The sequence below is a fragment of the Peromyscus leucopus genome, chromosome 4, assembly GCF_004664715.2.
Source record: "Peromyscus leucopus breed LL Stock chromosome 4, UCI_PerLeu_2.1, whole genome shotgun sequence".
In the NCBI taxonomy this organism is placed as follows: domain Eukaryota; kingdom Metazoa; phylum Chordata; class Mammalia; order Rodentia; family Cricetidae; genus Peromyscus; species Peromyscus leucopus.
This window is the reverse complement of record NC_051066.1, coordinates 27,181,173-27,206,047: the sequence shown is the minus strand read 5'-3', so window position 1 is coordinate 27,206,047 and position 24,875 is coordinate 27,181,173. Positions and strand designations below refer to the sequence as shown.

General features: G+C 37.2%; 1 protein-coding gene across 2 annotated transcripts in view; it reads right to left on the bottom strand.

The window, feature by feature from the left end:
• Positions 1-24,875, bottom strand: part of Epc2 (enhancer of polycomb homolog 2) — a 120,414-nt gene that overhangs the window by 23,194 nt on the left and 72,345 nt on the right. For both annotated transcript variants that reach the window (XM_028879447.2, XM_028879522.2), the window contains exons 3-5: positions 16,339-16,484; positions 5,963-6,169; positions 124-272 (exon numbers count right to left, since the gene is read on the bottom strand). In XM_028879447.2, coding sequence (XP_028735280.1) covers positions 124-272; positions 5,963-6,169; positions 16,339-16,484 — 502 coding nt within the window. The remainder of the gene's footprint in view (positions 1-123; positions 273-5,962; positions 6,170-16,338; positions 16,485-24,875) is intronic.

Here is a 24,875-nt window from a genome sequence, read left to right as displayed (position 1 = left end):
ATTTTAAAAACAACTAGTAACCACAACTCTTAAAAGGCAGAAATGAAATTCTACTATATCATTGCTATCTATGGTCACAAAGCCTGGCTATCATGGCCCTAGTACAAACAGGGGTAATGGTACCTTTTCTCCACGACTTCCAATGTTAAGTGCAATAATTCCCTTTTGGTTTTCTCTCTTCTCTTAATCATTTCCAAAATCGTTATGGCTCTGCTGAACTCCCGCCTCAGCTTCAGCATCTTTTCATAAGAGGCTTCATCATTCTTACGGTTCTTTTGAAATAATAATTTTAAAGAATAATGAAATTATCCATGTTTCCAGTTTCATTTAACAAGCTCTTACCAAATCTCAATTATCCTATAACTTTTAAATTATTAAAATAAACAAATAGCAAACCCAAATAGCAACTCCACAAGAACTTACCTGTTTAACTTTGAAAACTTAAGTACAAGCAATGTTCAGAAAAATAAAAATGTTGATAACTAATGGCACAGAAAGAATAATTCCAATGTAGAAAAAAATCCAACTGACATAAAACATAGCATATAAAAATTATAAAGTCCTTGTACTGTAGTAATATGCTACCAAATGATAAAAATAGTCTTGCCAAGATCTAAAAAGTAGCCCACATGAGCATCTAACCATGTATCTATCCATCTAAATCTATAGGGGGAGCTAAAAGGTTCACAGCAATATAATACTGCTGTGGGGCGGTCTTTCTGTATGCTGTGAAAATGTGTTGCTACCATTGGTTAATAAAGAAGTTGCTATGGCCTATAGTAAGACAGAATAGTGCCAGGTGAGGAATCCAAGCAGAAACAAGGAGAAGAAAGCAGAGTCAGAGGAGATGCTGAGAGCCGCCCAGGGAAGCAAGATGTAATAGAACACAGGTAACACCACAAGCCAGTGGCAACACATAGTTGAACAGAAATGGGTTAATTTAAGTTGTAAGAGCCTGAGCCATACGCCAAAGTTTGTAATTAATATAAGCCTCTGTGTGTTTACTTGGGACTGAGTGGCTGTGGGACACAGGAAAACTTCTGGCTACACAATATAATCAAGAACAATGACAAAATTTTACTTCCAGCAGCTCAGAAAACTGAAAATAGAATATTGAACACCTAAAGAAATGGGATTCTCATGCTTCAAGGTATACCTCATTGAAGGGGATGAAAGAGGTCCAACAAAAACTTTAGACTTCAGAATATTGCTAACTTCTTACCTATAAGCATAAAACATAACTTCAACTAAAGATGGCTTTGTTGTAATAAGCAGCATTCATAAGAATATAAAATCACCAATGATGTGTGCTTTAAATGTCCCCATAGTGTCTAATTTATACAGAGCCACATTTAAACAAAGACCTCTACTACTCCTCAACTGGCAGACAGACCTATACTTTAAGCAATCTTTTCATTCTTAACAATTGGCTATATTAGAAAGAATCTAATCTAATTTAATCTAATCTAAAGGTAGTTTGCAGAACACAGTTTTAAGCAATTTTGGAGCATAAACAGGAAACAATAACTTGTAACTGAAAACAATTAACATGATCAACAGCAAACATTAAAGTGCCTACTATTCTGCTAATACTCTATGTGCTTCCCAGATATGTGTCTACATATCAACACATATAAGAGACAAAGAATCAAAAGATACATATTCAGGAGGCTATAGTCACCTAAATTACTCTTCCTAACCTTTTCTTTCCTCTGCTGTGCCCCTTCTACTCTTCAAAAATTTATTTTGAAATAATTTCAGACATACAAAATTACAAAAATAGCACAAATAATACTTTCCATGGATATTTAACCAGATCTCCCAAAGGTTTAAAGTTTAACTAGCTTTTTATCTCCAGTTAGGTATATAAATATACATAATATTTGCAGTATTTTCCAAATTTGAGGTGAACAAACATCACTTAATACTGTAATCTGCTTTTACAAAAACAATAATGTTTTCATATAATCACAACACAGTGATCAAAATCAAGAAACTAAGATCAATAGAATATCAGTGAGACAGTATTTTTATTTTCAAAATTAATTTTTTTTGCAAGTCTGATTCAAGATTAAATACTGTTTTTAGTTGTTATACTTCTAATACCTCATTATTTGGAAAATTTCCATTTTTCTGTGATCATCATGATCTCCTTTTTTAAATGGAGAATATTTATTTTTGTAGTGTATTCCTCAATTTGAGTTTCACTGATGTTTTCCCATGATTACATTCAGGTTGTATGTTTTTGGCACAACCACCACAGAAATGATGTTGACTCTGTCTCACACCCTATCAAGAGTTAGATACCACAATTTGTCCTATTACTGCTGATTACTCAATTAAGATGGTGTCTGTCAGGTTTACCTATTAAAATACTTTTCCCTTTTAAATTAACATAATATGTTGTATAATTACATAAGCATTGTGTGTCCTTAAAATTTCCCTCATTAGTTTAATGTTCAATGGTTCTTTCACATGAAATAATTATTAGTATTGTGGTTGCCAAATGGTGAAGTTTAAACTGTTCCTGTTGATTTTTTTTTAAAGTTTTGATATCTATAGAAAAAATTGTAATGAATGGATAAAGAAAATGTACATATACACAGTGGAAACTTTTTTAGCTATAAAAATGAAATCATATTTAAAAGAAAATAGATAAAATTGGAGATCAATATGTTAAACAAAATAAGCCAAGATTCAGAAAGACAAATACTACATTTTTTCCCATGTGTAGAATCTAGATTGAAATTTGTGTATGCACAGATGTGTATATGTGTGGTCATGAAAACAGAAAGAGGATGAATGGATCTTGGAGGGGGTGGTAATACATGAGACATGAGGCATAAGGGAAGACTTTGGTGGTTTGAAAGCAAATGGCCCCCAAAGGAAGTGGCACTATTAGGTACGGCCTTGGAGGAAGTGTGTCATCGTGGGGGCAGACTTTGAGGTGTCTTGCTCAAGCTTCTCTCAGTGTGACTGTCAGTCAACTTCCTGTTGCCTGCAAAATGTAGGACTCCTAATTCCTCCAGCAGCACATCTGCCTGCATGCCACCATGCTCCCTGCCATGAGGATAATGAACTGGACCTCTGAAATTGTAAGTGAGCCCCCTCAATGAAATGTTTTCCTTATAAGAGTTGCTGTGGTCATGGTATATCTTCACAGCAAGAGTAATCCTAACTGACAATCTGCAGGTGTTAAGAGGACCAGCAGGTGGAGAACAGTGTTAGGAATGGGGGAGATAGCATAAAGACATACATGAAACTTATGTTTGACTTAAAAACATTCACATGTTTTCAGTCTCTGTCTTAATCTCCCTTTTAAGTAAGGGAGATTAAGTAAGTATGGGCTCATGGGCTATTCTGTGAGCTGATTCATTACTCTCATTATTTTGATTCTTAAACTTTCCCAGCTCCCTTCAGGTTGGCTCCTGTGACCTACTATGGCTCCAATGTTTTCATTTTCTTGCACAGCAGAATCCTTCTTTCACGTTTATCTTTATACTTCACCACCATTAAAAACAATAGTTCACACTGATACTGTTTCTATTCTCTTCAATTGGCATTTCTCTCTAATTTCTAACTCTTTACCCTTTCTGTAACTGTCCCTGCATGGGGCCAGCTTATGTTGCTTTAAAGATTTTTTTCATTTATGTTTTATTTTATCTTAATGGTATGTGTGTGTGCAGTTATGTGTACCATGAGTGCAAGTGCCCACAGAAGCCACATGTGTTGAGTTACCCTGGAGCTGAAGTTACAGAAGTTGTGAACTGTAAACTAAACTTAGGCCTTCTCCAAGAGCATCTTTTCCAATATGATCTAACTGCTCCATCCCTCCAGCTCCTCAGGATTAATTCTTCTTGTTGCAGCTATATATTATACTTCTGTACCCACCATTAAATCCCTAGGGAAGTGATTTTCAAACTACTGTCATTTGGAGTCAACTGCAGATCTTTTTGTAATGGAAGATGATTCACAGGTGACTGATGTGCACAGGCAGAACTGTGAACCTGGGAGTTTCCCTTCCCACCCAATTACATTTTTGAGTCAGAGGTAGACAGATGGCACAGGCAATAAATAAGACTGTATCTATGTAGTTAGCATATTAAATACACATGCTGATTGGGACTTTCTAACCAGTACATTCAGATAAGATCATCTGGTGTAAAAATGTCCTAAAGTACTTATTAATATCCAAGTTAATTTTAGTTCAGTGAGTTCTAGTTCAATTCTAGACTGCCCTGCAAACACTGCCATGCAAACAGTAGTCCTTCTGGCCTCTGCACAAGCTCTAAGTGTTTGTAAGTTTAATGAGGCAAAGAAAGGAATCAGGGCCTCGTTACCAGCAGTATTATCCCTATATGCCACATCCTGCCCACCTCCTCTCTACCTAGTGTGTGGCATGATTTGTGGAGCACTTTCCCATCTTTCTCATTTTGAGACACAATATGCATTTGTTAATAGCACACAGTGCATGGCAGGGATAATCCATCTGGTCTAAAATCGGAGAGAAGAATGAAAAACAAAGAGCACTGAAAAGGAAACTGCAGTACCCTGCAGAGAAAAATGAAAATAATGAGCTAGACAAAAGGCAAGAAGCAACGTCAGGAAAAATTGGTATTGGTGATTGACATGCCTAATTTAAGAAACAGTTACTAGTAATACATTGCACAATACATTGCTAAAAAAGAATAAAGTATACTTTTATATCCAGAATGCCACTTATATGCAAATAAATCATCAATCTCAAGGATTTTACACTAAAGGAAGCACAATACTACTGTCTTTGCAGAAAAGATTACTAATAGTCATGTTTATTATGTAACCCAAATGATGACACTGCTTTTAAAAGGCAACTGGTACTTTTCAATACTGACAAGTCTCTTTCTTCACAGCCAGTCCATATGTAAACACAGTTACTGTGTTCACAAACTTAGTTCATCTTAAAAAGTCTTTTCTAATTAAGATGTTACAACCTCAAAATCCTTAGCTCTTCTCAGTTAAGACTGGGGTGCTAAACTGAAAAATAAGTCTGTGCTAGTGACAGTCATATATTCTTGGGAAATCCATCCTCTTATGTTTAGGAAAATCACATTCATAATAAAAACTTATACAAAAATTCTAGTTATTAACTGGTAGGAGAATTTTTCTTAAAATATATAAATCCCTGCATCTGCTGTATTTCACAGCTGTTATGTTAACAGCTGACGAAGATAATCTTTCAATGTTAGCAGAAACAAGAATCCACAGAAAATGCTTTGTTCCAAATTATAATTCTTCAGTTTTTATCTTAAGTGTTCCTGTTTTCTTGTGAAGTTAACAGAATATGATACCATGTGTAGTATTTACTGTTCCTTATGATAAATGCAATCCAGTGAACAATCCCCTGAAACAATACTTCCATTTTATTCTATATCATATCATTCCACAGTATGAAATTTTATTTCTCTTAAATTCTAATGCACACTTCTGGAATTCAGATGTATACATGTCTGTCAATTTGAAATCTGACACAACTGACAATTAAGAAGGTGAGAAAAAGATGCCACTGTTACTTTTGGTAATTTCCAGAACAGGTTTGAAAAAGAACTCTTCCTTACTTCCTACAATCTCAAAACTCAGAGGCAACAAGACCATTTCACTTGCAAGAACAAGACTACCATTTCAAAGCTCCTCTGTAACCAAGGAAAAGTAGTGTTCAGATTCTCAGCTTCTCAAATAGAAGTGATTCATGAGTGCATGTATAGTTCATTGAGGAACTCAAAACCTTCAAGTGTATAAGCACATACAACTCTTCCTATGGCTACAACTGGAAGTCTAGGGCGAGCATAACAAATATTGTAAACACATGGTCAAAGATCAACTGAAAAGTAGGCTTTCAGTTCATCAGTGTCACTGTGTTCAAATGATGAATGACAGTAAATACTATCAAGCTACATGCAATTAAATACAATGTGGACATTACCTTTCGAGTCTGCATTTTCTCTGTTCTCCTCCGAAATGCAACGTAAGGATCATTGTTGGTAGAGCCATCTCTTTTCTCTTGCTTAATCTGGGGGATGAGGGATGGCCCCCTGCAGTTTTTCCGTTTTCTCACCCAGTAGTCATATACAGCTTTAATAAGGTAATCGTCTTCATTTAGCAGCAGTTTTGCTTCTTGAAGTGTTACAAGCTAAACAGAAAGCACAAGATGTCACCAAGGGCAATGTTGACAACAAAGTCAGTTTAAACTACAGCAACTGGAGAAAATGTGATTCATTTAAGTAATTACAATTAGATATTGGGGTGGCTGTGAAAACATAATTCTATTCAACCTAACAAAAAGACTCAAAAGTTGGGATGTTATTTAAAAAAATTAGTATTTTGTCCAGGGAGGTAGTGTCTCCACTATTTAAAATATTTGATAAGGGCCTGGGGAGATGGGGTTCAGTGAAGAACTACAACTAAAAAGGTAGAGAAAGAAAGAAAGCAGGTATCAACCTCTGGACTACACACACCCACACATATATTCACAGAAATACACACTCTCACATATACATAAACACACACACACAAACACATATACACACATATAAATATTTAATTAAGGTGGACGAGTGATACCTGGAAAGACTATTATTGATGTCTTGTGTAAATGTTGGAAAAGAAGATACCTAGAAGCCTTAAAATTTTCTGATATTAGAAGATTCTACTATATTGAAGTTTGCTAGTTTCAAGTTTATTAGTATCTATCTGTTTGGTTTTCAGTAGAAATTAGAAGATATGAATTTCTTTTTATCTGTCTTCAAAATATACTGTAACTCACTATGACTATTTTGAAACTGATAAATAAAAGGGCAGATTTCAACATTATGCAATTTTGAATCCTTGTATGAATTACATATAAAAGTACCCTAACAGTTGAGCTGGCTAAATGCTAGAAAATTCTTGTTCTCAACACTCTTTGGTTTAAGATACTGTTATAATGTTGGTGTATCTCAAAATAAAATGTATAAAAATTTGCTTAATCATATACACTGTCTTGCTCCTTAAGAAGACCAGTCACTTTTTAGCAGAATGCAATGGGGGTGTCAGTTACTATAATGAACTCAAAATTAGAAAAAGATCATGTCGTTTTAAGGCTGGGAAGCCTTACTGAAGTAATGCCACCCAAGCCACATTAGAGGAGTCCCTTTTCACAAGTTGAGATAGAACCTAAGATATGTTCCCTAGAAATCAGAAATAGCTAGGCGGTGGTGGCACACGCCTTTAATCCCAGCACTCAGAGAAGGCAGAGCCAGGTGGATCTCTGTGATCTGTGAGTTTGAGGCCAGCCTTGTCTATAGAGTGAGCTCCAGGACAGGCAACAAAACTACATAGAGAAACCCTGTCTCGAAGAACCAAAAATAAATAAATAAACAAATAAATAAATCAGAAATAAGCAGAAAGTTTTCTCACTAATATACATTTACCTATATGTTACATAAAATCATCTGAAAAAGACACAACTGAACAAATAAATTTCTCATGGGAGTCCCTGTGTTGACGTAACTTTACAGAATAAATGTACCGAGTGAGCACTGGGCTTCCCAAATTTATGTAGTGACTTTTTGGTTGATTAACTGGTCTATTATAATTTGGCTGCCCTAACACACACACACACACACACACACACACACACACACCCCTTCCTACTGCTACAACGGGAAGTCTAAACTAATTATGATCAGGTTGCTAGGACAGGAAAACAAACACTGTAAAAACATGGTCAAAAGATGAACTGAAGAGAAGGCTTTCAGCAGGTCATCAATGTCACTGTGTTCAAATGACCAATGCTAGTAAACACTACCAAACTGCATTCAGTCAAACCATTAAAACCTTGCTGCAACATGATCTTTTTCTAATTTAGAGTTCATTGTAAGCAACTGACACCTCCAATACATCCTGCTAAACAGCTAATTGACTGGTCTGATCTTCTCAAGGAGCAAGGCAGTGTATATGATTAAGCAAATTTTCATACATCTTATTTTGAGGTAATCAGCATTATGCTGGCTGAATTCATAAAGGAGAAACAAACCCCTTAATGCCTATGTCAGAGCTCTTAAGGAAAGCATTTGTCACAGACCTGGAACCAGGGCAGTGCTGAGAACAAGAACCCAGCCTGAGTACTGGGTTTACTTTTATATCTGTAATTCAAAAAGGAAGAGAATATACTGATAATTCAACTCGTGCATTCTAGAACACCTGACAACTGAGTATAAAAAAGGACTAGTGTTTCTAAATACAATTCAAAACACACAATTTAAAAATTATGCCTATTTAACTTGTAAGAGTGTATGTAAATGCAGGCCTGCACATGCCATGGCTCCTGTGTGGAGGCAGAGGACAATTTTCAGGAGTAGGTTCTCGATTTCCATCTTGTTGGGGCAGGGTCTTGTTTCTGCTGCTGCACTGTGAACTCTAAATTAACATGTGATCATCTAAGTTATTTCCTATCTCTACTTACCTACCATCCTATGAGTACCAGGATTACAGATTTAGGCCACTGCATCCAACTTTTTGAACAAGTTCTGAGAACTGAATTCAGGCCATCAGGCTTGTTGCTTTTACCTGCTAGCTATCTATCTCCCTGACCCTCTAAACACGATCTTATGTAGCTTCAAATTATTACAAGTTCTTGGAATGGTAATATAGATTCCTAAAGTCTACCAGAACAGGACTAGAACAAGAACTAAGCTTTCTGTCCCATTTCTTTCTTGCATATCCATGTGTCCTTGGGAGTGTAGTAGGTGAACTCAGGCCCTAATGCCGACTAGGAGAGCGCTCATCTACTGACCTACACTGTTAGTCCAGAACAGACTTCCTGAAGCTTATAAAATCCTACCTCCTACTGATAGCGTCACAGCATCCCTGGCAGTTCTCGTGTTCTGGAGGCCAGGAGAAACAATGCTATGCCATGCTGTGTGCGTGTCAGCTGTTGGATCATTATGTTGCTGATGCTATTTTGCAATCTTTGCTAATTAAATCAAGAACTTAGTCTAATCAAAGAGTGAGGAGAACAAGAGCTCTTTTCCAGTCAGGCAGACCAATAGTGAGATTCTTATGCCACACTACACTGTGACTACTTCCTATGCTCCCGCATACGCCAGAGGACTAAATCACCTCTGTTTATCTCTCCTTTCTGGTGCTCTTTTTCCAGCTTGCAATTTTTTTTTTAATTTTTTGTCGTCTTTTTAAATATCCTATATTACAACTAACAATTTAACATACAATTTATAAACATTCTGACATTTTTCCACTGTCAGCTATATTTTCCAAAAATCTATAAAAATCAACCCCCCTGACATGTATTTACTGGCTTGTTTGTTTATGTGTAGTCCTGGTTTACAATCTGCCTCAGCTCCTCACTGCTGCTATTACAGGTAGGCATAATTATGCTGGGCTTTTCTACCATGTTGAAATGATTTTTAAAAACCTGTCACTTAGCATGCATTTTATTTACTAAAACAGTGGAAGCCAGCAGTGATTGGCGAAAAGGTCTGTAGTAAATGTGTTACTTCTCAGACATTTCTGAGCTGCTTGGTCACCTGGGCATCAAGAGACAGGGAGGAAACTCCTTACCTGGGCTTTCTTTCCTGAACACTACAAGCTCTGTGGTATCAAGGAGCATTTAGTTTGCTGACAGACTTTAAAAACCTAAGGCCCTGCAATTTCAATATATTTTGAAAAGACAAATAAATTACCAAAGAAAATGAAAGGTTTTTTTATTTACAGAAGTCAAATGGGCAAAAAGGAAATATCAGCTCGGCATTAGTTCAGATTGGAGAGAAAGGGAAAATAAACTAAGATAAATTGTCTAGCTAAAGAAACTCACAAAATGGAAATGAAAGCAAGACAAACACACAGCTGAAAGAGAATGGGAACTTAGGACAGAGACTGGTGAAATGAGATACAGGCAGAGTAAGTACTACAGCAACTCTTCCCTGTGAGGGGGACTCTGCTACAGATCGGCTTTGCCTTCCCCTTCTCCCAAACCACTGTCGTCGTCATCGACATCACACTGCAAGTGTTAAACGGGACTTTTCCACCTCGTGTTCTCCAAGAATGAGGAACAACACTTGGTTCACAGTGGGCAGAGTGAAGGACTGACATGAGTGTATGCATATAACACAACAAACATTTTTCACTTATCAGATGACTCCAAATGTACAATACCACACAATTATGAAACACCAGCATTTAATTAAGTAGAACTATATACCTTAACACACTGAGTATTCTACAAGCATAAAAATGAAGAAAAAGCATTATTTTTATCTAGGGCCCAGAAAATGGAAAAGGTCTTCAAACCACAGTAATGAAGATCTGACGGAATCACAACGTCTGAGTCAGGATCCCTGGGAAAGCATTGTAACACCAGCCATGTACTCTTTTTTAAAGGACATGTGTCCAAATGAAAAAGACTTCCACTTCAATTCTAAGTCTATTAATGCCACAGCTAAAGAACTTAATATGCTCCTTGTTCATAGGAAACCAAAACTAATCCATTAAAATCATACGATTGCCAGGCCTAGTGGCAATCACCTGCAATCTCAACAGGAGGTAGAGGCATGAGGATTGAGCTCCAGGCTAGCCTGATCTACATGAGAGCCTGTCTCAAAACAAAATAAAACACACACCCCAACTAGCCAAACAAACAAATCACACTATTCCACTTACCTCCATATTTGAGATAACTACTAAAGAAAAATACGTGTAATCCATTCTTTCATTCCAAGCTTTCACTATAGTTTTCATTTAGGAAAATTTTTCTCCTAGCCACATACTGATAAGATTGCTGTTGTGTTAAAACCAACCTCTTCAGCAATGTGAACAACACTGGTTTTCCAGCACTACAAAGTTAACACAAACCTGGGTATAATAACACTTGGAGCTGCAGTGGAAATTATAAACACCAAATTTGAGTTATTTTAAAAACTAGATTACTTGGGGGCTGAACAATGGTTCTGTAGTTAACAATATGTGTTGCTCTGCTGTGGCCCCTGGTTCGTTTCCCAACGCTGACATGGTGGATCACAACCATCCCTAAGTCCAGTTCCAGGTGATCCAATATTCTCTTACGTCTGCAGACACCAGGCATGCACATGGTGCACCTACAAACACGCAAAGCAACACTCTGTGCTCATACAATTTTAAAACTCTAAAAGAAATTTAGAGTCTCTTTCATCGATTTGATAACATACATGTACTAAAAATATCACACCATACAGTGTGACTATTTAAAAACTACTTTTTGACAGCCAAAGAGAGGACTAGACAACAAAATAGCTCTTTTATCAACATATTTTTCTTGAAAAAGAACTATTTAACTATTAATGATGCTCTAGGAATCTTCCCAGGAAGATGCCAGAGCTCTAGCTTCCCTTCTATTTCTGATCTCATAGACTCTGGCAGGAATCTAGCTAGCATCAGAAAAATAGAACTGACGCACATCCCTGAACTTCAATATAGATTTTGGCTAAGTGGAAGGAGCAGGAAAGAAGCTAGTGTGGCTACTTTTACAGGAAGTGATGTTGATGGACTTTAATCAGCTGTAAAATATTTAGTAAAGAACCATCAGACTGGGGTTTAGACTATGCTTACTAAAACCACAGTATTAGAAATGTAGATGCAGAGGGAACAGGGAAGATCTATAAAACAGCATAGGGCTTTGGGGGTCCACAGGGATGATCTATAAAATGGCATAGGGCGTTGGGGTCCAGAGAGTTGTATACCTGGAGTCAAGTGGAAGACAGTCTTTAGCAAAAACCATCTACTATTTTTTTTCTCCTTCTTAAGAAAAGTTTTTAATAAAATAGCAACTAGCAGAATGAATGGAAGTCCAGATGAGAGACAATAAAAATGGAAGAGGTGGAAAAGATAATATCACTTCAAAACAAAATCGATGGTTTCATTTAGGGTATACTTGGCTGTGTAGAAAGGGAGACCTCAAGAATGGATAAGGGTCTGAAAATGATGAATTTGAAGATTCTGCTATGTTAGAAATGTTCTAGAGAAATACTTCCTGGAGCTTAGCAGATAGAGACAGGACTTGAGGGCCAGCAAGAAGCTGATGGGAACTTAAGATAAAAGAGTGTGAGCTGAGGATAAGACACCAAAGTGAGCATTAACACACTTGACAGAAAAGGGCAATAGAGAAAGAGAAAACGAAATCATCAAATGTGGTCAACATTACGTAATATAATACAGGGAAAGATACTGATGTGAACATGGGTTGAAGAGGCTCCTAGATGACAATCTGGAGACTACTAGGAACTTAAAGAATTCAGGAGTATGAGTAAAAGTTTATGGTAAATGTAGGAGACACCAAGTATTTCAAATTATCTTTTCAAAATTTATATATGACAAAAAGGGAGAGATGAGGTGGAAGTTTATTGAAAAAGATGAGATTAAACAAAAAGGTTGTCTTGGAAACAAAGATCCATGGATACTTTTTTGAGAAGACAGACAAGAGATGTGAGAAAAGATAAGTAAAAATGAGATAAAGACGAAATATGTAGTTATACAATCAAATCAGGAAGGGTTGGGGATAAAAGAGGATAAAGGAGGTATGTAAGTAGGAAGGCAGGAAACTGCGATTCATGGGTGGTGGGTTTTGTTTCCCCCCACACTGACTGTCAGAAGCATTCTGTTTGGGATGGGGTGGCAGAAGGCAAGAAGTAAAGAGTCTTTCTAGGGAAGGTGTGCTAAGTGGAGAGCAGCGTTAATAAGCATGTGAAAATCGAGTGTTAGTTAAAGGAGGTAACAGGCTTATAAGGGAAACATTAAAAATGATTCTAGAAAATGATTACTTTAAAAAATTGGGCATAATTCACACACCAGCAATCCCAACACTCAGCAAGAAAAGCAAGGGGAACTACAGTGATTTCAAGGCCAGCCTAAAATACATAGGTATACATGAAAAAAGAGCATAGCCTTCCGTTTTACAAAGTATCTTATTAAGGTATTCATACTGAGAGGAAAGTCAAATAAAGAGAATGCCATTTAAGGCAGCTTGTGTCAAAACAACAACCAACCATTTTCACTTAGAAACGACTGCAAATGTACAAAGAAGCTTGCAAGAATAAACCATTTTAAAGAACACCTGCACACTTTCCAGACCTAGACTCATCCATGTTATCTTTAATACTTTTATCTAAACTACCAACAGTTTATAATGTTGTCAAGTGATTAAAAAAAACGGTCCTATAATTTTCCCATTTCCAGTAAGAGGTGCAATCTAAGTTCAGGCATTAGAATTAGCTGTCAAGACTGTAAAAAGGATTAAAAAAAAAAAAGATTAGTTGAGTTTGGGTAGTCACTGCTAAGACATGTTAAGATCATCCAGGATGGGACAGTTAATTTAGTCTTAGAAGGGTTTTAAACTTGAAGGGTCTTGATGGAGATGCCAAGATGTTTTATGAGAAGAGGGAGAAAAACAAACAAACAAACAATCAAAAAACCCCGAAGCCGGTCAAAGAAGTCAAGGGCAGAGGTACATGGCTTATTCTATCCATTAAAACCAGTACTGAAGTGATTTTACCCCCAAATGCACAGAGCATGAATACTGAGAATAAAATTTCAACATATCAGCTGTTCTTCCAGCACACAAGGAGGCTGCCGCCAACCCGAGCTACAGTAAGCTCTAGAACAGCCTGGGAAACAAGGGGAGAGGCCTTGCCACAAAGAAAGAAAACAACAAGCACAGTTCAGAGAGAGCAAACTGGAAGGGACAAAGCTGTTGCACACACTGGAAACAGTGTTAAGAAAAGAGGAGAGCTTAGTAGTAGGGAAATTTCTTAGCGGACACAAGGCCCTGGATCCATGCCTAGCATCACAGAGAGAAAAAGGACAGGTGGACACAGAAATAAACAATAGATGGAGACTGACAAAAACCACAGCATTTGCTAATAGTTCGCAAAAATGACTTCAGTGCACTGATCTCCAGAACGACAGGAGCAGAAACTTTGCCTGTCTTTTTAAGTTTTTCCTCTATTAACCTAACAAATACTAGTTTACTACAAACTCAATCCTCTGCCCTGTGATGCCATGCCAGCCCCCCAAAGGACAAACAGGAATGCATGGAGTGGGGAGTTAGGAGGACAGCTAGCCTTCTGAGGTCTGTAAGCCCTTAGTTCTGCTAACAGAATCTTCTCACAGTCCTCTGATAACAACTCTGCTATTAGTTCTCTGTGCTTCCCAGTAGGTGCTGCCATGCCCTCTGTTTAGCAACTCCTCTGAAGGCCTAGAATCTCATTCCTAAACAAAGAGAAAACAAGATGGCACTGAGCATATGTGCATAGTGAGCTGCCAGGTGTGTGCAGCTTATTAGCTGCACAAAGGTAGAGCTTGTTCATGTTTCATTCAATGTCATCATCTATTTGTTTGTCTAGACACTAAGCAAGTAATCCATTCAACAGAGAACAGAAGACTTTTGATGCTATGATCTCAGCCATACCAAGTGAATTTCTAAGCCATTATAGAAAATAGAATAAATTCCAAAAGACTAGTCCAGCCTAGATTTGCTGGGAATATTTGTATATAAACGGACCCCAGAAACTGTTTGATACCTGTGGATATAAACTCAGGGCAACTGTGAACACAAACTGTGACCACCTTTTAAAACATTGTCTCATGTTACCCAGGTTAGTCTTAAATTGGCCATGCTGTCAATCCTTGAACCTATAATACTTCTGACTACCTCTGAAAAGCTGGCATTACAGGCACATGCCACCACACACGGTTATATGACAGTACTAGGGATCAAATTCGAGGCCTTGAGCATGCTTGGTAAGCACTTTACCAACTGAGTTTTAGCTCCAGTTTCTTTTGATAGAACACTGGGTATTATTTTCAGTCAAAACAAGTAATCAAAGTCAAGTCACTTTCCAATGGAAAGGCTTTGAAAATGTTCTGAAGAGCTGGTAATACCTTACAGCAGCGGTTCTCAACCTTCCTAATGCTGTGACCCTTTAATACAGTTCCTCATGTTGTGAGGACCCTCAATCATAAAATTATTTTCATACTTCATATTTTCATTACTTCATAACTGTAACTTTGCTGTTATAAATCATAATGTAAATATGCAACCCCAAAGAGGTCATGACCCATAGATTGAGAACCATCACCTTAGAGAGTTAAAGAATTTAAGTTGTAAGGGGAATTAACTTTTATAGGTAAACTGATTTAAAAAAATTAACTCTATTGTATAGTTTATTTACAATTTTGTTATATCCCTAACTTCTTTAAAAATGAGTAATTAGCACATTAATATACCACACAGGTACACCAAAAGTAATTTTAAAAATAGTTTATTTAAAAATCTAATTATGCAACAATACATCCTTTATTATAGTAAGCCTGCAAGACAAAAAAATAGCATAAAGAATACAAAAATCTCCAATTATTTCAGCATCCCAATACAACCATTGTTGGCACATTGTTGTATCTTCTTTTTCTTAATGTACATGTGCAAATATGTTTTACCCAAACCTCAGTTTTCTAGGTAAATTCTATATCCTGTTTTCAAAACTGCGTATCATGTACTAAATAATGTACTAAGGTATAAGTCACTTTTCAAACTCATTATTTTAATGCCTGCATTATATTCTACCATACAGGCAAATGTCTCTCTTCTAATTTTTGTGGTGCAAGGGAGATGATATCAGGTCTTAACACATGTTAAGTAAGAGCTTCATCATTGAGCTACATCCCCAGCAATCTATTTACTTTTCTGCAGAATAATTCCAGACACGAGGTCATTAAGTCAAAAGGATCAACACTTAAAATCTCCTCACATGTGCCGTTTAATTTTTTCTAGAAAGACAGTTATTTTAAATTGCTTGTAAATTTTTGGAATAGCTCACTAAGAAAATTCTCAATTACTTTGTGAATAATTTTCTAGAACTTAGCATTTTGAGTAATATGCAAGTTATTAAACTTTAAACTCAGTAAAATAATGGAGATTTGTATAAATTTGGGCAACTGAGCAAGATTTAAGATAACTACCTCAGAAACTCAATTAAACAAAATTAGTTACAGAACTATCAAGAATATAGCAACTATGCAAAGGATCAAGGCACTATAACACTATTCTATTCATATGGGAAAAGGTAAGAACATTATTCTCTATGTTCCTATTCAAGAAAATGATGAAGTATTTTGTTCACATAGAAATTCTAGGATGTCAAAAAAAAAAAAAAAGAAAAAAAGAAATTCAACAAACAGCAAAATGCAGCACATTCACACAATACACTTGGATGAGGAGAAGCAAAGGTGTTAATTGGTTTAATCATAAAGAGACACTTTTACATGGTACAGTACCTGGTTAGAACTGGCTTTTTCAAGTCTGTCAATCATAATTTCGAATTGCAAAGGCTTAATTTCCATCTTTCTGTTAAGTCTATTTAATAATGTCTCATCTTCTGAATCCATATCATAATCTGGTTGCTCATTGTCTAGGTTAAAAGCTGAAAAAAAAAAGAGAATAATTCTTCAAACTGAGTTGAAATTATGACACAAAAATTAGTTTTAGAGACTGTACAAGGGCAGTTGCTTTACACATGACTTAAAGTTTGAAAGAATAAAAACATAAACTGAGAAACTATCTTTTAAAGTCCCCACATATATGACAAAACATAAAATAGTAGTTGTAATATAGATGAACATGCCAGTGTAATAACATAAGAACTATGGAAGAACATTAAAAAATTTATAATTAAGCTTAGCATTCAGTATATTATACAAATCGTTGAAGATAAAATATAAATAAAAACATTTTTTAGTGGTATTAGAACAGCAGGCTAGTTACAAAACAAATTAAGGCTAATTCCTACTCTTATTGTAAAGCTAATAAGTGACATATCTCACAATGTTTAAAAAAATTCAGATACACTAAAATAGAAGAAGAAATTGCAGGATATATGGACAATTTTAAATTCAAACACTAAAAACTAATTTAAAATATTGACTATATAAAATTTTATAACAAGTCAATATACAAATAACTAAGGAAAAAAAGAGCCATTTTTCTTATGATTTCTCTGAAATGTAAGAAAATATACTTAATACCTTAAAAAAACTAGCAAAGAATTTTTAGTGGAGAATAAGTAGCAATGGACTTTTAAACATGCAAATCAGGCAGACACAGACATAGTATTTTTCACACATCAGCTAGACTAAGATATAAAAGTTGATATTTAGCTATTTGGGAATGTGAGGAGAAAATTGTAAGCTTGTATTTATCAATTAAAATATATGCTCTCTGACTTGGTAATTCCAATAACTTTTAAATTTACATAGAAAAATACATACAGGATTGGTTGTGACTCCATGAGAAGTAAAGAAAATGGAAAATAAGCAGTCCATAGAGGAAAAGGAAATGATGTTGTACACATGCTCAGAACGTCATCCAAAGCCAGGGTGGCAACGAGCTGTGAGCATTCATGATGGGGGTGAAACTGAAAGAACATGAGGCAGAAGGCCAAGGTGTAGAAAGGACATGCATGGGTAGGCGTACTTATGTTTTAAGTGCAGAGTATTTGGAAGAAGAAAAAAAAGAAATTGCTGATAATTCTCTACGTCTGCTCAAGAGGGGCTATCAGGATAGTAGTTCAAGGATGGAAAAGGGAATACCAATTTTTCTCTCTGATAGACATTGTTGAACATTTTAAAATATCGTGTCTTTACTGAAAAAGCTAAAGTGCACAAATATTCACTGAAAATATGTGGTGAGAGTTTAGAACAAAGCAGTGAGAATACCAGCCACCAGTGTGCTGGTTATTTAATGCTGCCTGCATATGAAGGTAGACCCACTGTAACTATAGGTCTTATCTGTGCCATTCGAAGATTTCAACCTGACGTTTTTAAAGGTAGTTCCCAACAGTGACAATAGAAACAGAGGTGTATGCTTATTAACTTCAATAAAACCAGTCACTACAGATAAGATTTGAACTCCAATTCATTCTTTAAAGTGTTTTACCACTAACAATAAAAATAAAAATAAATGTTAGCCAATACTTATATACTTTTATACCAATTACTATGGGCCAGGCAATGGCTAATGTGCTCTATGCCTACTAAATCAACTGCCTCAGCCTCCCTATGTAGTAGGTATTTTACATCCCAATGAGTCTCAGATTCTGACATTTTACAATGTTAATGTATTTAACTTGTACCATATCCTACACAATGAAGTTAGAGAGTCAGGAGTTCTAGCTATTGGTGAACTTATACTATTCTGTAATTATGATTGATTTAAAAATATACTTGAAATTTAAAATTTAGTCTTTTATAATTATTTTTAATTACATGACTATTCTTCACAAGAATGCCTTCAAAAAGTCAATCCAATTCATATCAAACTCAATGAGAGACATTTAAATCCTACGAACTCTGCAGATTACTAAACACTCTTCTTTCTTCCATAAAGAAAATGCTATTTGCAGCTGCACACAATGAACACCTTTAGTGTGCAGACTAACAACAGTTAACCAGGTAGCTTGATACAAGCAGAAGCTATTTTAAAGAAAGACTTTCCTAAGTGCTAAGGAGCTTAACCCAATATGCTGCTTTCCACAGTAAACAGAAATTCCCCAAAGTCCAAGGGCAAGGCTATATACAAAATCTGCATGACCATCTTGTACACACCTACCTAATCTTACTCACCTCTTGTTCCTCCACCTCCTATCTGCTCTATCTTCTTATTCTATTCTGACAAAAGCCAGCACCCCCACTTGTGAGGCAGGGGAAAGGCAAGAAAAGCTGGGAAATAGTTTAGAAAATTAATGATAAGAATTGACAGGAGATCTGACAATGTGCTAAATCAGAGTTGGGGCAAAGACTAGCTTAAGCTAGCACTCTAATTATGCCAGCACTCTCATTTTCTCTTTTACTCGGAAACTACAAGCATCATCAGAGACTTAGACTTTCTGTTGTTTCCAAATCAGGTACAGGTGTTTCAGCATTCTGTTTACCCCATACATGGGTTCTTTATGTTATCAGATAAAAAGGCAGATTCTCTTGTAAAAGTGGTCACTGCTTTCATCATACTTATATACCTCTACATAGTACTTGGGGAAAGCGAGAACTCAATGCTGTTGGCTAAAACAGCATTTGTTAAATGTGGTACAAGAGACTTTTAAGCTATAAGCAGAATTTTTTAGTTTATTATAACTCAGCTTTTGAAACCCAGAAAACATCTTTCCTTGCTGTATAACAAATAATATAACAATGGGTTAGTGTTGCAGGCCAGTCAACCAAACAAAAAAAGTAAAACACCCCCTATATACAAGAAAAGGAGGGGGAGAGGGGAGACGGAAAGAGCTGGAAATGTTCTTATACCCAAGGCTCAGGGAACATCGAGGAAGAGGGGGCAGAAAGATTTTGAAGGCCAGAAGAACAAGGCGCTTGCTGAGACTGTGTCTCCTAGTAATGTTAGAAGCTACACCCATAAAGTCTCATCTACATAAGTGCCCAACAAAGACAACAACAGACTTGTCAACACGGATGGGGAAAGCCCACAAAGCCTAAGCCAACAGGCAACTAGGGAATGTTGGGCAAAGGAGAAACAGTCATCCCTGGGGAAGAGCACATCAATTAGTTGTCCAGTGTCAAATGGTCAGCCCTGAATATATATATACATACAAGTAACATAATATGGGCCAAACAGGTTATATTTAGGAATACCTATATATATATATATACATATATATGCATATGCATATAGATTTTAATAATAACTAGTGAAAAAAGAGACCATAAATTTGAAGCACAGTGGGGAGGGAATATGGGAGAGCTTGGAGGGAGGAAAGAAATATTATAATTATATCATAATCTCAAAAAATGAAATATACAAAGGCACTGAAAAGGTTAATATGGGCATATATCTCCCTGCATGTAAATGTCTTGTGGTAAAAGTGTATCAGCAATGAAACAACCAAGAAACCTAAGAGGATTTAAAGATGTGCATAATCATGCTAAGAAGAAAAAATGAAGTGGGAATGAAAGCAGAAAATTCCCTTCAGTGTCCATCAAGAAAGTCTGGTTACTCTCTGTAAGAAGAGCAATAGCTGCTGCATTGGAAAGAAACTTGTATAGTCCGTTGACAGAACACATAAATTATTTCCAAGTTGACTGGTTATAGCTTAAGGAATATATGCTTATTAGTCTAACTAGGAGTACCTTTCAAAGTCAGTTAGCATTTGGCCATATTCATATTCAAGTATCTAACAAGCACAGCAGCCTAATGGAATGAAAACACATATAACCAGGAAGATCAGATTTCCAATAGCTGAAATATGGCAAGATGTTTTCAGATTGAAGTAGCTAACTGAGCATGGTATAAAATGAGTGGTATCCAGTTCAGTGGAGCACGTAATAATGAGGCAGTTCACCTCACACTATCATTATTGATATGACTGCTAACTACTATATCATGCTCATTAAATGTTGTAGAATACAGGGAAACATTTATTCTCTTCCTCTAATCTTTTCTCTCAAATCTCCAGGAGGGAAAGGTATAGGAATGGTAATATAGCTCGTTTTTGTTCTCCCCCTTCAGTTTCCCAACTGTTGGAGCTGGGAGAACTTAATTGGGTGTATGTTCTCTCATGTCCTTCTTCCTTTTTTCCTTCCTTCCTTCCTTCTCCCTTCCAGGCATCCACTGAACGGTAAGCACAAGAGGCCTAAACTCCTACAGCTGAAGACCTGATGTAATGAGTAGTACAATAAGTGTTTCTAATGATGTCTTAGAAAGTCCTTTAAGACATATTTTTTCTCACCTTCTAATACTTCTTTAAGTACTATTAAAATTATGTCTGTTTCTCAGTTTTAAAGTAGAAAAGGGAAAGGAATGGTACTTTGCTCAATAGTATCTTAAATAGTCAATATTTTCTGCTATTCCTTTTTATTTGTTGATGTCAAAACATTTTATTTTCTCCAATTTGGTCTCTACCTCATAACCTTTAGGTAATACAGCCGACTGCACAGTTTTACTTAAACTCTTCTTTTTATTTACATTAAGAGTGCAGCTGGGGCTGGAGAGATGGCTCAGTGGTTAAGAGCACTGACTGCTCTTCCAGAGGACCTGGGTTCAAGTCCCAGCACCCACATGGCAGCTCACAACTGTCTGTAACTCAAGATCTGATATCCTCACACAGTCATACATGCAGCAAAACACCAATGCAAATAAATAAACAAATTTAAAAAAAAAAGAGTGCAGCACCACGTGTAGCATACATATTCTCTGATATACTGAACATGCCAATCAGAGTGTTTAAAAATCAAGACTTTACAAATAACAAAGCCCATCCTGATCACTTCTCTACTTATTTATGGATTTGGAACTCTTTACATAAGTCACCTCTTATTTATAGATGTCCACCTTGCCCTGAACCCTTACTCAGTTCTGTCTGATACCCTTCCATAGTTAACTACACCACAGAGGAGCCACTCACTCAAACGGCCAGAGTTTAAATATATGAGGTAGATTTCCTCCAACAAAGTTAAATGAAGTTAAATAAGGCAGAATGATCATGAGGCTTGTCTCAAAATTCCATTCTCAAGTAAGTTGTTAGAGCTGATAAGAATGGTGTGAAAGTTAACAATAAATATTTCAGGATTATAGAGAACCTGAATTAGCAGGTAAGAGAACATTGAAATGTTCAGTAAGGATCAGTCCCCTTCCTCCTCTGTATCTAGGAGTTAGCTAAAATCAAGTTACCTTCAAAGGGAATGATTGTGTGTCTGAAAACAAGAAGATTGGTTGGAAATCTTTATATAGATAAGTAGAGTTTGTTCTCCTTCGGGGTAGCTGGAGAAATCCTTTCTTCTCACATATCAACCTGAAAGTTGATTTACAAAGGCTTCTTCAGAGAACTGTGGACTACACAAGGATGACTCCAGCTAAGACTCCTAGCAATGGTGGAAAGGGTGCCTGAACTGGCTGCCCCTGTAATAAGATTGGGGACTACCCTAATTGTTATCATAGAACTTTCATCCAGTAACTGATGGAAGCAGATGCAAAGATCCATAGCCAAGCACTGCTCCTAGCTCCCGGAGTCAAGTTGAAGGGAGGAAGGAGGGATTATATGAGTGCTCGCTGGGGATGGGGTGGGGGAGGTGGGGGTGGGGTGAGGGGCATGTTGGTTGGTTGGTTGGTTGGTTAATATCATGAGGGGGGAAAGCCACAGCTCATGAGCTCATGGAGTCTAGACCGACAGCTAGGAAGCCTGCATGGGACCTACCTAGGCCTTCTGCATGTGGGTGACAGTTGTGGAGCTTGGTCTGTTTGTGGCCCCTAGCAGTGGGACCAAGACCTGTTCCTGGCATATGAACTGGCTTTGGGAACCTTTTAGGATGCCTTGCTCAGCCTTGATGCAGGGGGGGAGGAGCTTGATCCTGCCTCAACTTGGTATGCCATGCTTTGTTGACCCCCATGGGAGGTTACCTGTTCTGAGGAGTGGATAGGGGAGGGGGTAGGAAAGAGGAAGAAAGAAGAGGCGGGAAACTGTGGTTGGTATGTATAATAAAATGTAAATTAAAAAAAAGAAAACTGTGAACTACAACACTAGTGTATCAAAGGCAAGCCGAGGTGCCATATTAGTGGAGGTAAAACACAAGGAACTAGTCGGGTGGTGGTGGTGGTGGTGGTGGTGGTGGTGGTGGTGGTGGTGGTGGCGGCGGCGGCAGCGGCAGCGGCGGCGGCGGCAGCGGCGGCGCACGCCTTTAATCCCAGCACTCAGGAGGCAGAGGCAGGCGGATCTCTGTGAGTTCGAGGCCAGCCTGGGCTACCAAGTGAGTTCCAGGAGAGGCGCAAAGCTACACAGAGAAACGCCGTCTCGAAAAAACAAAAAACAAAACAAACAAACAAACAAACAAAACACACAAGGAACTATCTATCCTACCACTGCCACTCCACTCCTCCTACTCCATCCTTCAACTCAGCCACTCAGGAATAAAGCCAAAGCATCCTTCTCTGGGGAGCTGACAGGTTAAAAATACCATCGGTTATATGATCTTATTCAAATATCAATGGATAATTGAGTAGTTCAGTTTTTTAAGTAAAAAACAAACAGCAGGAATGATTTCAGAGTGAGCAGACAGTGCAAGAAGAAAAACAATATATCCTGAAAATTATTAATGAAACAATAAAACAGGAACAAAATGCTACAGAAAAAGAAACACATTTACAACAACAAATTTCAAATTTGTAGAAAATCTGCAATTCATACATATACATGATTTGTTAATAGCAACATTGAAAGTTAAAGGAAACCATGTTCAAAATTCCGATGGATGGCGGTTTCCAAACTAGAACTTAATTTCAGATATAGAAGGCCTGCAACAAAGTCCGCCTGTTATGTACACTTAGGAAGCTGAAGGAAGATATGTCCACTTAAAAGGAAGAAAACAGGCCCTCCAAGAACTGGAAACAAACACATGAAAGAAGCAAGAGAACCCCAGGATGATGAATGATAAGCATGCACCAAGCCTAACAGCAGCTAGTCCAGAATACTGCAGCCAAACGAACAGCTCCAAAGAAAGGTCCACAGGAGAAATGACAGACTCTGCCACTCTTGGAGAATACTGGGAAAGCTATCCTCCTGCCGAAGAGTTTGTGACAAATATAAGATAGAAATTGTCATAGTCAGGGTTTCTATTGCTGCAATAAAACATCATGATCAAGAGCAACATGGGGAGGAAAGCATTTATTTTTAGCTTACAATTTATAGTCTATCACTGAGTGAGGTTAGGGAAGGAACTCAAGGCAGGGGCTAATGAAAAGGCCATGGAGATACACTGCTTACTGGCTTACTCCTCCTGGCTTACTCAGCCTGCTTTCTTATACAAGCCAGAACAACATGTTCACAGGTGGCACTGCCACATGTTCACAGGTGGCACCACCGCAAGTGGGCTGGGCCCTCCCACATCAACCACTAATTAAGAAAATGCACTACAGGCTTGTTCACGGGCCTATCTGATGGGGGCGGGGGCACTTTCTAAACTAAGGTTCCCTCTTCCCAAATAACTCTAGCTCGAGTCAAGTTTACATAAAACTATTCAGCACAGTAATAGACACAAAGAGAGGAAGACCATTTCCTTTGAAAATACAACTTAATCAAGAAACATGAAATTACTGCTGATCACCAGTATCAGCTGATAACATCTGCTTAACATACAATGAATACTGATTTAATAGTAAAACCACAGTCAAAAAAGTGTGCTGACACATGAAAAAACTGAATTCTGATCTTAAGTAGTATGAAATGAGGAGATAGCATTTTTAAAGCAGTTAAAAGATAGTAGTATCATTATTCAGAATTTGGAAGACAAACACTGAAAGAAAAAAGTACGTTTTGGTACCTTTTCTATTCTATAATAAAATACCGTGACAAAAGCAATTTAAGGGATGAAAGGTTTTTCTGGTCCACAATTCCAAGTTACATCACAGTAGGGAAGTCACAGGCAGGAGCTGAGAGAAGTGGTCACATCACACCCATAGTTAAGTGCAGACAGCAATGGGAATGCTGCATGCATGCTAGTACTCAGCTAGCTTTCTCCACCCTCCTACAACCCAGGATCCTCTGCCAAAGGAATGATGCCACCCACCGTGGGCAGGCCTAGCAAACATACCCACAAGACATCCTAATCTAGACAATTGCTCTTTGAGACTCCCTTTCCTGGACTTTCAAAATTCTGTTAAATTAACCATAACATGCTAAGATTAAAGGTAGCTGCTTCACTAGAGATTGACTTTCTAAGACGTTTCTATTACATACATTATGCATGATAATGGATTTCATAATACCTTCACACATCTAATGTACTGCCCTCGAACCCCAAACTCTTACTGTCTCATT